General features: G+C 45.7%; 1 protein-coding gene across 1 annotated transcript in view; it reads left to right on the top strand.

The window, feature by feature from the left end:
• LOC146854269 (protein mono-ADP-ribosyltransferase PARP12-like) overlaps positions 1-12,065 on the top strand; it is a 490,642-nt gene that overhangs the window by 116,543 nt on the left and 362,034 nt on the right. The window contains exon 5 of the mRNA XM_085652052.1: positions 5,413-5,533. Within this exon, the coding sequence (XP_085508178.1) occupies positions 5,413-5,533 (121 nt within the window). The remainder of the gene's footprint in view (positions 1-5,412; positions 5,534-12,065) is intronic.

The raw sequence follows: 12,065 nt of genomic DNA, 5'->3' as shown, positions 1-12,065 counted from the left end.
TCAACGTTCGAATCGGTGGAAAAGGAAGGTGGCGAACGTGAAAAGGGGGCAGGGTAGAGAGTTCCTGACCCCCTAGCCTTTGTCAGGGGGTCCCTGAAGGACCCCGAAGGCAGAAAAAAACATAAAAAAAATTTTTCAAAAAATCGCGGGGGTGCCATAAAAAAAAATACATACATAACTTAGCATTTAAAAAACCATACAAATTCACTGAAAAAAACATAGGTTTCACACACGTTATAGTTAGGAATTAGCATTTAAAAAACCTCGCAAATTCACTTAAAAAACCATATGTTTCACACATGTTATAGGTGGATATTTCACTCGTAAAAAAACAATGAAATTCCCCCGTTCTAGTTACTTCAGATAACTATAACTCGCGCGACCGCCACTCTATCACAAGGATGATGTCATCAGTGATGTCAAGAGTGATGCCACTGACCATGTCATGAGTGATGTAATATGTGACGTCATGAGCAGAGGATTGCGGGCGCGCGAGTTATAGTTATTTGAAGTAACTATAACGGGGAAATTTCATTGGTTTTTTACGAGTGAAATATCCACCTATAACATGTGTGAAACCTATGGTTTTTTCAGTGAATATATATATATATATATATATATATATATATATATATATATATATATATATATATATATATATATATATATATATTCACTGAAAAAACCATAGGTTTCAGGCACGTTATAGTTAGAAATTAGCATTTAAAAAACCTTGGAAATTCACTGAAAAAACCATAGGTTTCAGGGGAGTTATAGTTAGTTGGACATTTCACTCGTACAAAACCATTGAAATTCCCCCGTTATAGTTAGTTCAGCTAACTATAACTCGCGTGCCCGCAATGCACTGCTGATGACATCACATATTTCATCACTCATGACGTGGTCAGTGACATCACTCATGACATCACTCATGAAGTCACTCATGACCTCTCAAATGACATCCAGTGAATGTGTGTTTTTCTGAAAATTAAATATGTTTATATATGTATATCTCAAGGTCGATGGAAGAATAAATGGGTATATAAGTATCTAAATGGATGATTTTTTGTTTTTGAAAATTGATTGTATAACTGACTGATTAGGTGTATCTTAGTGAATACATGGGTTAGTGAGTAATGTTTAAATATATAAATATCTGTATCAGTCTCTCACTTTGTGTATACGTGGCTGCATGGGTTGGTGAATAGCTACATAAGTGTCTGTATAGGTTATTAGTTGGTATTTTGAGTATCAGAATGAGTGTCTGAGTGTCTGTATGGTTCGGTGGGGGTATTACTTAGTGCATAGATGCATGAATGAGTGACTCACTGTTTGTATGTGTTGAAGACAGCATGTGTGCAGGACTGTATGGGTGGATGAGTGTGTGTATGGGTGTGTTAGTGAGTGAATGACTGTCTCAAGAGTGTCTTTATGAGTAACTACATATGTTTTTCACTAGTATATGTGAGTATTGGTGTATATAAGTGAGTATCTGTGAGAGTGAGAGATTGGTAGAGTTCCTGTATAAATTAGTATGTGTTTCTATAAGTTATTGCTTAAGAGAGTAAGTATGTGTAAGTTTCTGTAGCAGTAAGTGTGGTGGTGTGTGTATAACTGTATATGCAATTTAATGGATGTTTGATACTTTGTTTGCATGTGTGACTGTGTGTGAGTAACTATATGGATGAGTGTCAGTGTGCAACAGGATGTATTGGTGTATGAGAACATATGATGAGTGAGTACATGTATGAGTGACTGTATAGGACTGTTGTGAATGAGTGGATGTGTGTGTAGATCTTGGAATTACTGAATAAGTGTGTTGTAAGTGGTATTGGTATGTCCATTGTTTTAAAAATGTTAGTTTCTATTTTTGAGTGTGTGTATCAAAGGTTCTATTAGGGTGAGAGAAGTTCTGCCACTCTATCACAAGGATGATGTCATCAGTGAAATCATTTGAGATGTCATCAGTTATGTCACTGACCATGTCATGAGCAATGTAATATGTGATGTCATCAGCAGTGCATTGCGGGCGCGCGAGTTATAGTTAGCTGAACTAACTATAATGGGGGAATTGCAATGGTTTTGTACGAGTGAAATGTCCAACTAACTATAACGCCCCTGAAACCTATGGTTTTTTCATGAATTTCTAAGGTTTTTTTAAATGCTAATTTGTAACTATAACATGCCTGAAACCTATGGTTTTTTCAGTTAATTTCAAAGGTTTTTTAAATGCTAGTTTCTAACTATGCCTACAGAGGTAGGACATGTGAAAAAAGAAGAAAAAACACACAGAAAGAAGAAAAAGAAATGCAGAAAGAAGCAACAGAAGTCCTCAAAGACTAAGAAAAGTGCAGGAAGAAGGAAGACGTGCAGAAAGAATAAACAGGAGCAGAAAGAGACCTTGTTGCAAAATCATCCTGTACCCTCAACTTTTTCAGATGGGTACTGGTGGTAACTGACTCTGACTAACCAGTCCTAGAGCCAGTGCTATGCTAAAAGACACTTAGAATACAGTTAAAACATCTACATACACAAGGGAACACTATGCGTTGGGGTACCCCTGTGATTACCATGGCCTGCTCTGTAAGACCCTAGTACATAATAGGACAGGGGGATTAAAACTACCTCTTAAAACGCACCACAGGGTTCGTTTGCACACTGGTGAAGGGAGGAGGGCTGAGCTGACGTGTGCAAATACGCACTGTGGCCGTTTTAATTTGGGGGTTAAAGTCCCCTTGAATCCAGAGTGTCCCTTGGGTCCAACTAGCCCACCCGGTATCTCCAGTTAGCGCCACAGAGCTGCGTTGCAGAGAGGTGTAAAAAGGGGCACGGCCTGGACCATCTCTCTGCAACGGAGCACAGTGGTGCTTACTGGAAGCCCCTGGTGGGCTAGTTAGCCCACAGGGGCCCTCAGGATTCTAGGAAAATGATTTCCCCAATTTAAAACGCGCCACAGGGTGTGTTTGCACACGTCACCTCAGGCCCCGTCGCCTCCCTTCCCCACTGTGTAAACACGCCCTGTGGCCATTTTAAGTTGGGAGATTAAGTCCCCTTGAATCCTGAGGGTCCTTAGGGTCCAACTAGCCCACAAGGTAACTCCAGTAAGTGCCACAGAGCTGCTTTGCAGAGAGGTGTAAAAAGGGGCGCGGCCTCTGAACACATCTCTGCCACGCAGCTCCCTGGCGCATACTGGAGGTACCTGGTGGGTTAGTTGGCCCCCAGGAACCCTTAGTATTGAAGGGAAATTAGTTCCTCAACTTACAACTCGCCAGGGGGTGTGTTTGCACAGTGGTGAACGAAGGGGGTGGGGCCTGAGGTGACATGTGTGCAAACACGCCCTGTGGCGCATTTTAAATTGGGGAATTAATTCCCCTTCAATACTGAGGGTCCCTGGGGGCCAACTAGTCCACCAGGTACCTCCAGTATGCTCCAGGGAGCTGCGTTACAGAGATGTGTTCAGAGGCCGTGCCCCTTTTTACACCTCTCTGCACTTGTGGCCCCGGGGACCCCATCCCCCAGGGCCGGCCCTATCCATTGGGGACCGTGGAGGGGTCCTTAATCCCCCCCACGGTCCCACCGGCTCCCCGCGTCCTGCGGGAGCCGGCATCGCTTTTCCACAAGGGAGCTGCTAAGATGCAGCTCCCCGTGTGGAAAAGTAATCGTCTTTGGTTTTTGGAAGAGCGAGCAGGATTCCCTGCTCTCTCTTTCAAAAACCAAAGCAGTTTGCTATGACTGGGCGGGAACCGCGAGGCTCCTGCCCTGCCATAGCAAACTGCAGTGTCCCGGGGGTGGGTACCCCGGGACACTGCAGGAGCCGGCCCTGGTGGGTGGCGGTCCCCAGGGCCATGACAGGGCTCCAGGAGGGGGACCCCCCTCCCAACATTCGCAAAGCCCCGGGGAGGTGGTGGTCCCCGGGGCTGGGGGGGGGGGGGGTCTGTAACGGACCCCCCAATTTGCATACTTAGAAGTCCCGGGGAGTGGCGGTCTCCGGGGGTGGGGGGGGGGCTGTGAGCCCCCTCCGCACATATTTTTGAAAAGCCCCGGGGGGTGGCGGTCCTCGGGGCTGGGGTGCTCTTTGGGCCCCCCATTACAATATAAAGATTGCCCCTGGGAGCCCACGCTTCGTTTAAAAAAAAAAAAAAAAGATTTCGGCCGAAATTCGCTCTGGGTGCGCGAATCTCGCCTATTTTCTTTTTTTTAAAAAATGCTTTTTTGGGCCCTGGGGTTCCTTGTGGGACCCCCTGAGCAGGCCTAGGGGGGTCAGGGTGTTTCTACCCTTGCCTCCTTTTCTTGTATTTTGCGATTCTTGTTCTGTTTCGGTAGAACCGAGGCACAAGATGGCTGCCAACACTTCCTGGTTTGGAGTGTTGACAGCCAATTAGCATGAAGCTCGTGATTGGGAGGGTGCGCGGATCCCACGCGGCCATGGATATCACTATGTTTATTTCTTAATTGCTCAAAAACTATTGAACGGATTTACACCATTTTTTAAAAGGTCACTTTCTGAGCCAAGCAGTACTTTTTTGCCAAATTTGATGTAATTCCGTTCAGCAGTTTTTGCTATAACCGTGTCTAAAGTTTCCTATGGAAAAATGATTTTTTTTTTTTTTACCACTATTTGTTTAATTTCTCAGGAACTACTGAACGGATTTACACCATTAAAAAAAAAAAAGGCCGCTTTCTGAACCAAGGGCTACCTTTTTGCAAAATTGGTGTAATTTCGTTCAGCAGTTCGAGCTGTAGCCGTGGCTAAAATTTCCTATGGGAAATAACATGGAGAAAACACGTTTTGGGACCCCCCTTTTTTCTCTGCCCCCGCTTGACGAATCACCCCCAAAACTTTCAGGATAGGAGCTGACCGGAACGGGCCATTAGTTTTGAAAATTTCGCGAAGATTCGTCAACCAGCGACAAAGTTATTGGGAATGGAATGTTACGATTTTCCTATGGATAATAGGTCCTAACTATAACTACCTACTGGCGACCGCCAGTAGGTAATATATATATATATGTATGTATATATATATATTTGCAAAGTGCTCTGGGATGGCACTCCCGTCCCACATAGGGCGACACACTGAAGTATACAAAAAGTTATTCATGGTCACAGTCCAGTCCGAACTGCCAGGACCAGTTTCACTCTTTTTAGAACCCATTAGCCAGGTATAGCTTGGTTCGAGTGGCACAGTACAGAGTAAACAAACCTAAAATGATAAATGAGTGGTGTGCACACCCCGCCTTTTTAAAAAGTTTTCAACAATAATGATTTGGCTTCATATTTTATTTTCAATAGTTTGATTGCTTTTGTTTTAATTCCTTGTTTTTGAAAAAACACTGATTTGGTGACCCACTGTGTTTGCTTTTTCCCTTTTCATATATATTGAACACCTTCTTATTACTTCTTTTTTCTTAGAGAAATGCACCAGAGTCCATTTCCATTTACCGTACAGGTGGCAGATCTTTACTGAGGGTGCGTGGAAAGATATGAAGGACATGGAATCAACTGAAAAGATGTACTGTAATCCTAATGCAAGGTATATTTTTTATTCTTTTCCCTACGGGGCCAGTGTTTGATGTTCTGCTACAAGCAGCCGCGGACCGTCCAGGTAATAGCAGTGGGGCCGTTTGGGGGGAATTTCGAGAGACAATGACGAGGGAAAATTAAATAGATAAATAATAATCCCTCGTCATTGTCGGTCAAAATACCCCCCACGCGGCCCCACCACCCCACTGCTCTTACCTGCCCAGGCCGCGGCTGGCTACAAGGTTTCCCACGGTTTTCTATTGTTCAGTACTACCAACTGGTACGAACCCCTCATTGGTGTACTACCATCGATCCCTGAGTGCCAGAGCCAGCAGTTTTTCTTTTTCAGCTATATTTCAGTTACTTTAAATGTATTCACTCACAGTGGTCAACAACTTAGATGCATAAAAGTATTGCTGTTCATGGGAGAATCTTAGTAGGATGAAAGCAAGTGACATTCACCTCATCATTCTGAACCTACTGTTGTTCACCATTCAAAGTATGGCAGCATCACAAAATGTTGGAATACTCGTTTATCACCACAATGCCATTTCATATGTCCCATTCTCAATGTTTTATTCCACAACCAGAAGCTTGAGCGCATTGTGGTAGTGCATGATTCTATATGTTTGTGTACTATAGAGTCAACATTTATGTATCAGAAATTAAGGTTTTGAATGTGAATTTCTTAGAAAATTCTCCTTTTGCCTTGTTTGCCACCACCCCACTAATCTTTGCAAAAGGAGCGTCCAGGGCACTTTTACCGATGTTACCAAATTTGATACTGAATGGTCAATGCGGATATCTGATATAATGGTGATCTTTTGTCATAAATATGAGAAAAAAGAATAAAAGAAAGTGCATTACATTTGGCATGCACATAGTCCTTGCCTCGGTTTGGTGCATTTGCTGGCTTGCTAAACTTACATTCAGCAACATTTCCCTGTGAAGAGAAGGAAAACATTTGCAAATAATCCTTGATTGCACTCTGACAAGTTCTTTTCACTTAGATTACTCTTGCATTTGCCTTGCTTTTGACCAGGAGCACGAGGCTCTGCAGGGGGCAAAGAAGAGGGAGCTCCAGAATAAGCAAAAGTGTTTTTTCAGGGCAATCTTCAGCTCTCCATGATCTTTTTCTGAAATGATACCTGATCGTGGGTCGCATTTTTAGTCAAGTTCTAGAATTTTTTGCTAGTACATCTAGTTACCACACATTGCACATCACAAGTTGCTATCCTCCGACAAGCAGGCCAAATGGTTGAATTGAGCCAACACATTGTAGTTTTTATTTTTGATAACTCATTAAGCAGACTGGGCCAAATTAATGTTACTGGCTGAACTGGTCTATAGGAACTCGCCTCCTAGATCCCCCTTGGCTCATCAGTTGTTTTTTTTTCACCCCTGGTTTTCACTTGAGGATTTTGCCATCTTGTTTACTCACCACCTCGGTACCTTCAGCGACTTTTTTAAAACAGTGAATTACCATCTGCAGCAAGTGAGCTCGACTATAAACCGTTTTCAGACATAAACTAGTTGCCTACCTTGTCATCTCCCACATTTCTGACTTGATGAGGCTGCATACATTTTTAAGGCTGTGCTAGCATGGTCTTCTCTCTTCCCAAATAGGTCCAGCAGTAGCTGCTGACTGCTGCACCTACATTATAGATCTTGTTATGTCTGGCCTTTAAGACAATTTTAGTTTCTCCCCTGACTTTTGTTCCAAAAAACCATACATAATACACATACACAGGAGAACGTTTTGTTTGTTAAATTGTCCATTACGTTTTGCTTCAGCCCCCTACAGCTTACAGCATGGTGCAGTGGGTCAGGCCATTATGCCCATTGGCTCCTTTCACTTTGAGTGATTGCACAAAGCCTGTGCACATTGTTCCCATCAACCTAAAACAAGTTCTTTCTCTTTAGTGAAAAGGGTGGTTAAGTGTGTTTTTTAAACAATTTTTATTATCATTACAAAACGACTATTTATTTTGCCTGCACTTCTGTGCATGCTTAAATGGGGATTCATTTTGTTTTATTTTAAAGTTGCAAAGCCCTTAAGTAACATTTTAGCTGCCTGCAGTTTGAGTGATTTATTTATGTGGGGATTTTTTCTTGCATCTAATAATAATAATATTTGTGGTTCTACCGTAAGACTTGTTATTTAAAATGGATCACTGGTAAAATGGCCACATCAGTGAATGTTCTTACATTTTGCAATCAGATGGTCATGTAATAATTTTTTTTAAAAAACCTTTATTTGTGTCATTTTATATCAACAATAACACCACCGAGGAATAGACAAACAAGCAAGGGGCGCAGAGCATGTATACATATGCAATATAAGCACACCAGTATGTACCATACATACCAAATTGTACAGTGAGGAATCATTTCCAAAAAGTTGAAATAAAAAGAGGGGAAGTGCCAGAGGGACAAATAATTTTGCATGGAAGTAAGTGAAAGAAGTGCATGCGTTTGGATCACGGTTCATTACATAGTAATAGCACCCAGCAGGCGCACATGCGGACAAGCCTTCGGGAACATGACCTTCAGGGCGCAAGTTAATCTTCTCCGGCTTCATCGGCATCTGAGTCTAAAAGCAGCAGACAGTCTCTCAGTTGCTTCCATATATCCTTTGGTCTCGAGGCAGGGGGCTGCAGCGAAGCATATATTTCACTTGTGGTGTCACAGTATACCAAGTCTCGTATCCATGCATCCACATTAGAGCTGGAGGTGCCATATCAGTGTAGTGACACCTGCCGCTTGGCCAACAACAGTGAAATAGCTGTATATAGATGGACATTTGCTGGCAACAGCTTAACATACCCCATCAGGGCTCGCAATGGGTCTGGGGTGAGTGTAAGGTCTGTCATACGCTATAATGTGGAATGGACTGCTTTCCAGAAAGTGAGTATGGGGATGCAGTTCCAAGCTAAGTGAATAAAATCAGCATGCTCTGCTGCATACCTAGGGCAGCGATGCGATCTGGTAGTGTCAAGTCTGGTCAGTAGTGGGGGTGGGAGGATGGCTGCATAGGCCCAGTGCAGATAATTTAAAACGTGGGGATGGTTATTGAAAATCAACTGCAGTGCTCTATCTGTACAGAAAACTTACCAACGGTAGGGCCATAATTAAGGCTGATAACCTCCACACCACTCCTGTGCAAATAGATACCAAGGTATCTCGTAGTATCCATGCACCACTGTAGGGGGAATTTGATATTACATGGGTCTGTAGCATCTGTCAGTGGAAAGATCTCTGATCAATTAATGGAGAATCCGGAAAAAATTCAGAAGCGGATGATTTCCCGAATTAGAGGGGAAAGATTAGTTTCGGGATCCCTAACAAATAACATTTTCGTCGGCATACAGAGAAGTGAGTAGACGACCTCTGTGAAAACGCAGTCCACAGACCAGATGTTGTTCCTTAAGGTGGCTGGCCAGGGGGCTATCGCAAGGATAAAAAAGGTGAAAGTGGGCATCCCTGATAGGTGCCCCGTGTCAATGCGAGTGGGTCCGTCAAGGCACTGTTCAATCTAAGGTGAGCTAATGGAGCATTTTAAAGCAATCTGACCAGGTCCTGAAACTCCAGGGAATACCCAGTTTCCGCAGAGTAGCATGACGGAAAGACCACTCAAGGTAGTCAAACGCCTTCTCGGTTCCAGCAGCACAGCAGCCACCAGGAGGTCTGGGGAAATCTGATTGATCACGGCAAATACTGTACGAAGGTTCACTGAGGTGGGTCAATTGGGAACGAACCCTGACTGCAAGAGAGATATTATGTTGTTCATTAACAGGACGAGGCGTGTAGCCAGTACCTTAGCTAGAATTTTATTGTCATGGTTTGATAGTGACAGGGGTCTGTATTAAGTGCATAGCTGTGGGGATTTGCCTGCCTCCCGCAACATGAGGGGGAGAAGTCCCTGCTCAAGAGATTCAGCATAGAATTTAAGCAAGTGTGGTACCAGTAGTACTTTGTAAGCTTTATAGTAATCGCCTGTAAAGCCATCCAACCGCAGGTGCCACTCAGGGCGTCTATGGCTGTGAAATCTTCTCACATGAGATGGGTGCAGCCAAAAACTGCTAGTGCCCTCCATCGAGTCCTACCGTGGCTACCTCGAATAAATAATCTGCAGGAGATGTGTAAAGATGTGTGTAGTATGCGGTAAATTCATTGAAAATGGTGGTCAAGGAGCCGTCATCCAGCTGCAGGGCCGTGTCATAAAAAGCAATGACTTGCGGGGCATTGAAACCTGGCCAGCTTACGTCCAGGTCTCTCGCCCTCCCCATATACCTGTGCCCTGGCATATCTACTTAAATACGCAACCTTGCGAGCTGCAAGATCCCGAAATTCCTGCAGCAAAGTGGAGCGCACACGCAATGGTAGGCCAGGGCTAGATGACATGGTCTGCAGATCAAGATCTCGTAGTTTCCCCTCTACAGCAGCCAGTTACCTCCCCTTATGGAGCTAAGGACACCCACATGCTTAGCAATACCTATTCCCCTAATATATGCCTTAAATGACTCCCACAACAGAGTGTTTTGAGACTGTCCCAGCGTTTTTTGCAAATATTCGACAGTGGCATTGCGAACTTCCACATGGAAAACCTCGTTGTGCAATGCAATAGCTAGAAAGTGGCAAGATAGCAGAGGATGCGTAGGGCATAAGACCGGTGGTTGATCTGATAATGTGGGTGGAAAGCTCTTGAAAGAAATCGGGGGCATCCACATTCGGAGCGTACACATTGACTTGCAGCATGGACCTAGCTGCCAAAGTGGCGAAGACCAGGAGATATCGACCATTCGGATCGGCTATCACCTCGTGTGTGATAAATGAGACACTTCTATGATTAAAGTGCAAACTCCTCTTGAGTAGGAGCTATAGCTAGCAAAAAACGAAGCTGGCTCTGTATATTCTGTACCAAAATGAGATATAGTGTGCACAGAGTCCAGGGGAACCCCAAAGGTAGGCAGAGGTAAACGTAGATAGCAGCTTACTCTCTATTTGTGGTAGTGTGGGTGAGCAGTAAGGATTTATCAGAGGGTAGTGTTAAGCATTTGTTGTACACACTCAGGCAGCCAATGATGTCACACACTCAAAGACTGAACTCAGACCAATTTGTTTGTATACAAAATATTATTTTGGTATTTTATTTCTAGAGCCAAGTCAAGCCTGATGCAGGTAAGTGAAATAAATGATTTGGAGTTTCTTATGCAGTTGTTTACAGTTGAATGCAGGTTCAAATGCAGTTGGTAGAATTACAGGTAAGTCAACAGTTCGAAATTACTATCTGAAAGAAACACGTTAGTTAGATTCCTCACCTTAGAATATCCCCAGGCGTCAGACTGGATCCGGAAGATTTTTCGTCAGCAATACCCCTTGCGCGTCGCTAGGCGTCGTCTGCGGCTCCTCGTCCGTCGTCGGCGTCGTGCGCCGGAATGACGTCGTCGGAGTACTTAGACGCCGCCCTCGCGCGTTGACGTCAGTTCTTCTTTTTTCCGCGCCAGTAAGCGCAGATCCGGGGGAGCTACCCCTTTTAGTCTTTTTTGACTAAGTTTTTTGATCCTTTTTGATCTTGTCTCGACTCCGGTGCCGGTAGGATGCCTGGTTTTAAAGCCTGTGCTGACTGCAACCGCTTGATGTCGGTTAGGGACCATCACCGCCGGTGCCTTTACTGTTTCGGCCTGGACCACGACGCGGCGTCGTGTTCGGACTGCAAGGCCCTGACCTCGAAGGCTAGACGGGAGCGGTCCCGTAAGCTTCTCGAGCTTCGCCACTCGGCTCCGCGCCCCTCTCGATCCCGGTCCAGGAGGAGGTCCAAGGATCGGTCGCGGAGCCGCAGCCGACGTCATCATCGATCGTCTGGCTCCAAGTCTTCGGGTAAGTCGAAGCACTCCAAGAAGTCCAAGAGGCGACACCGCTCTTCGGACTCCCCTCGCCGGTCGCGCGACTCGGCCGAGGGTCAGGGTGGTTCCACCCCCGCGGCTCCAGCGGAGCCGCAGGCGCCACGCAAGTCCCCATACCCGCCGGTCCCTGGGACTGACGCGACGCCGGCGGAAGTCAGTGCCTTCCTCTCGGCCATGAGGAACCTGGCTCCGCCGTCGACGCCCGCTGGCATGCCTTCGGGCCCCGCGGACCCGACTGGGCAACCTTGCCTGCCGGCGGCTCCGGCCCCGGCGCCGTCGACGGCTCCGGCCTCGACGCTGCAAGTGCCCGAGGGACCCGTTCCCGAGTCCCCGCCTCCGCCGGTCGACCTCGTCACGCCTCCTCCGCCGGTCGACCTCGTCACGCCTCCTCCGCCGGCGTCGACACCGGTACCACCTCCGACGCCGGCTCCGCTCCGATCCTTCCTCCTGCTTACCAGGAATCGGATGACGGGGGCGAATGGGAGGGGTCCGAGGATCCTATGGCCGTTCAGGCTCAGCTGTCACAGGACTGGGCAGATGAACTGGGGGAGGCCAGTGGTCTGGATACCTCTCCAGACACTGGATTCATCTCTCCTCCGACTGTGGCTTCGGAGGAGGGTGCTGCTTTCTCTGTGG

This window comes from Triturus cristatus, chromosome 4_1, assembly GCF_964204655.1.
Source record: "Triturus cristatus chromosome 4_1, aTriCri1.1, whole genome shotgun sequence".
NCBI classification, from domain to species: Eukaryota; Metazoa; Chordata; class Amphibia; order Caudata; family Salamandridae; genus Triturus; species Triturus cristatus.
Note: the sequence above shows the minus strand (reverse complement) of the source record. Positions and strands in the feature narration are given on the sequence as shown.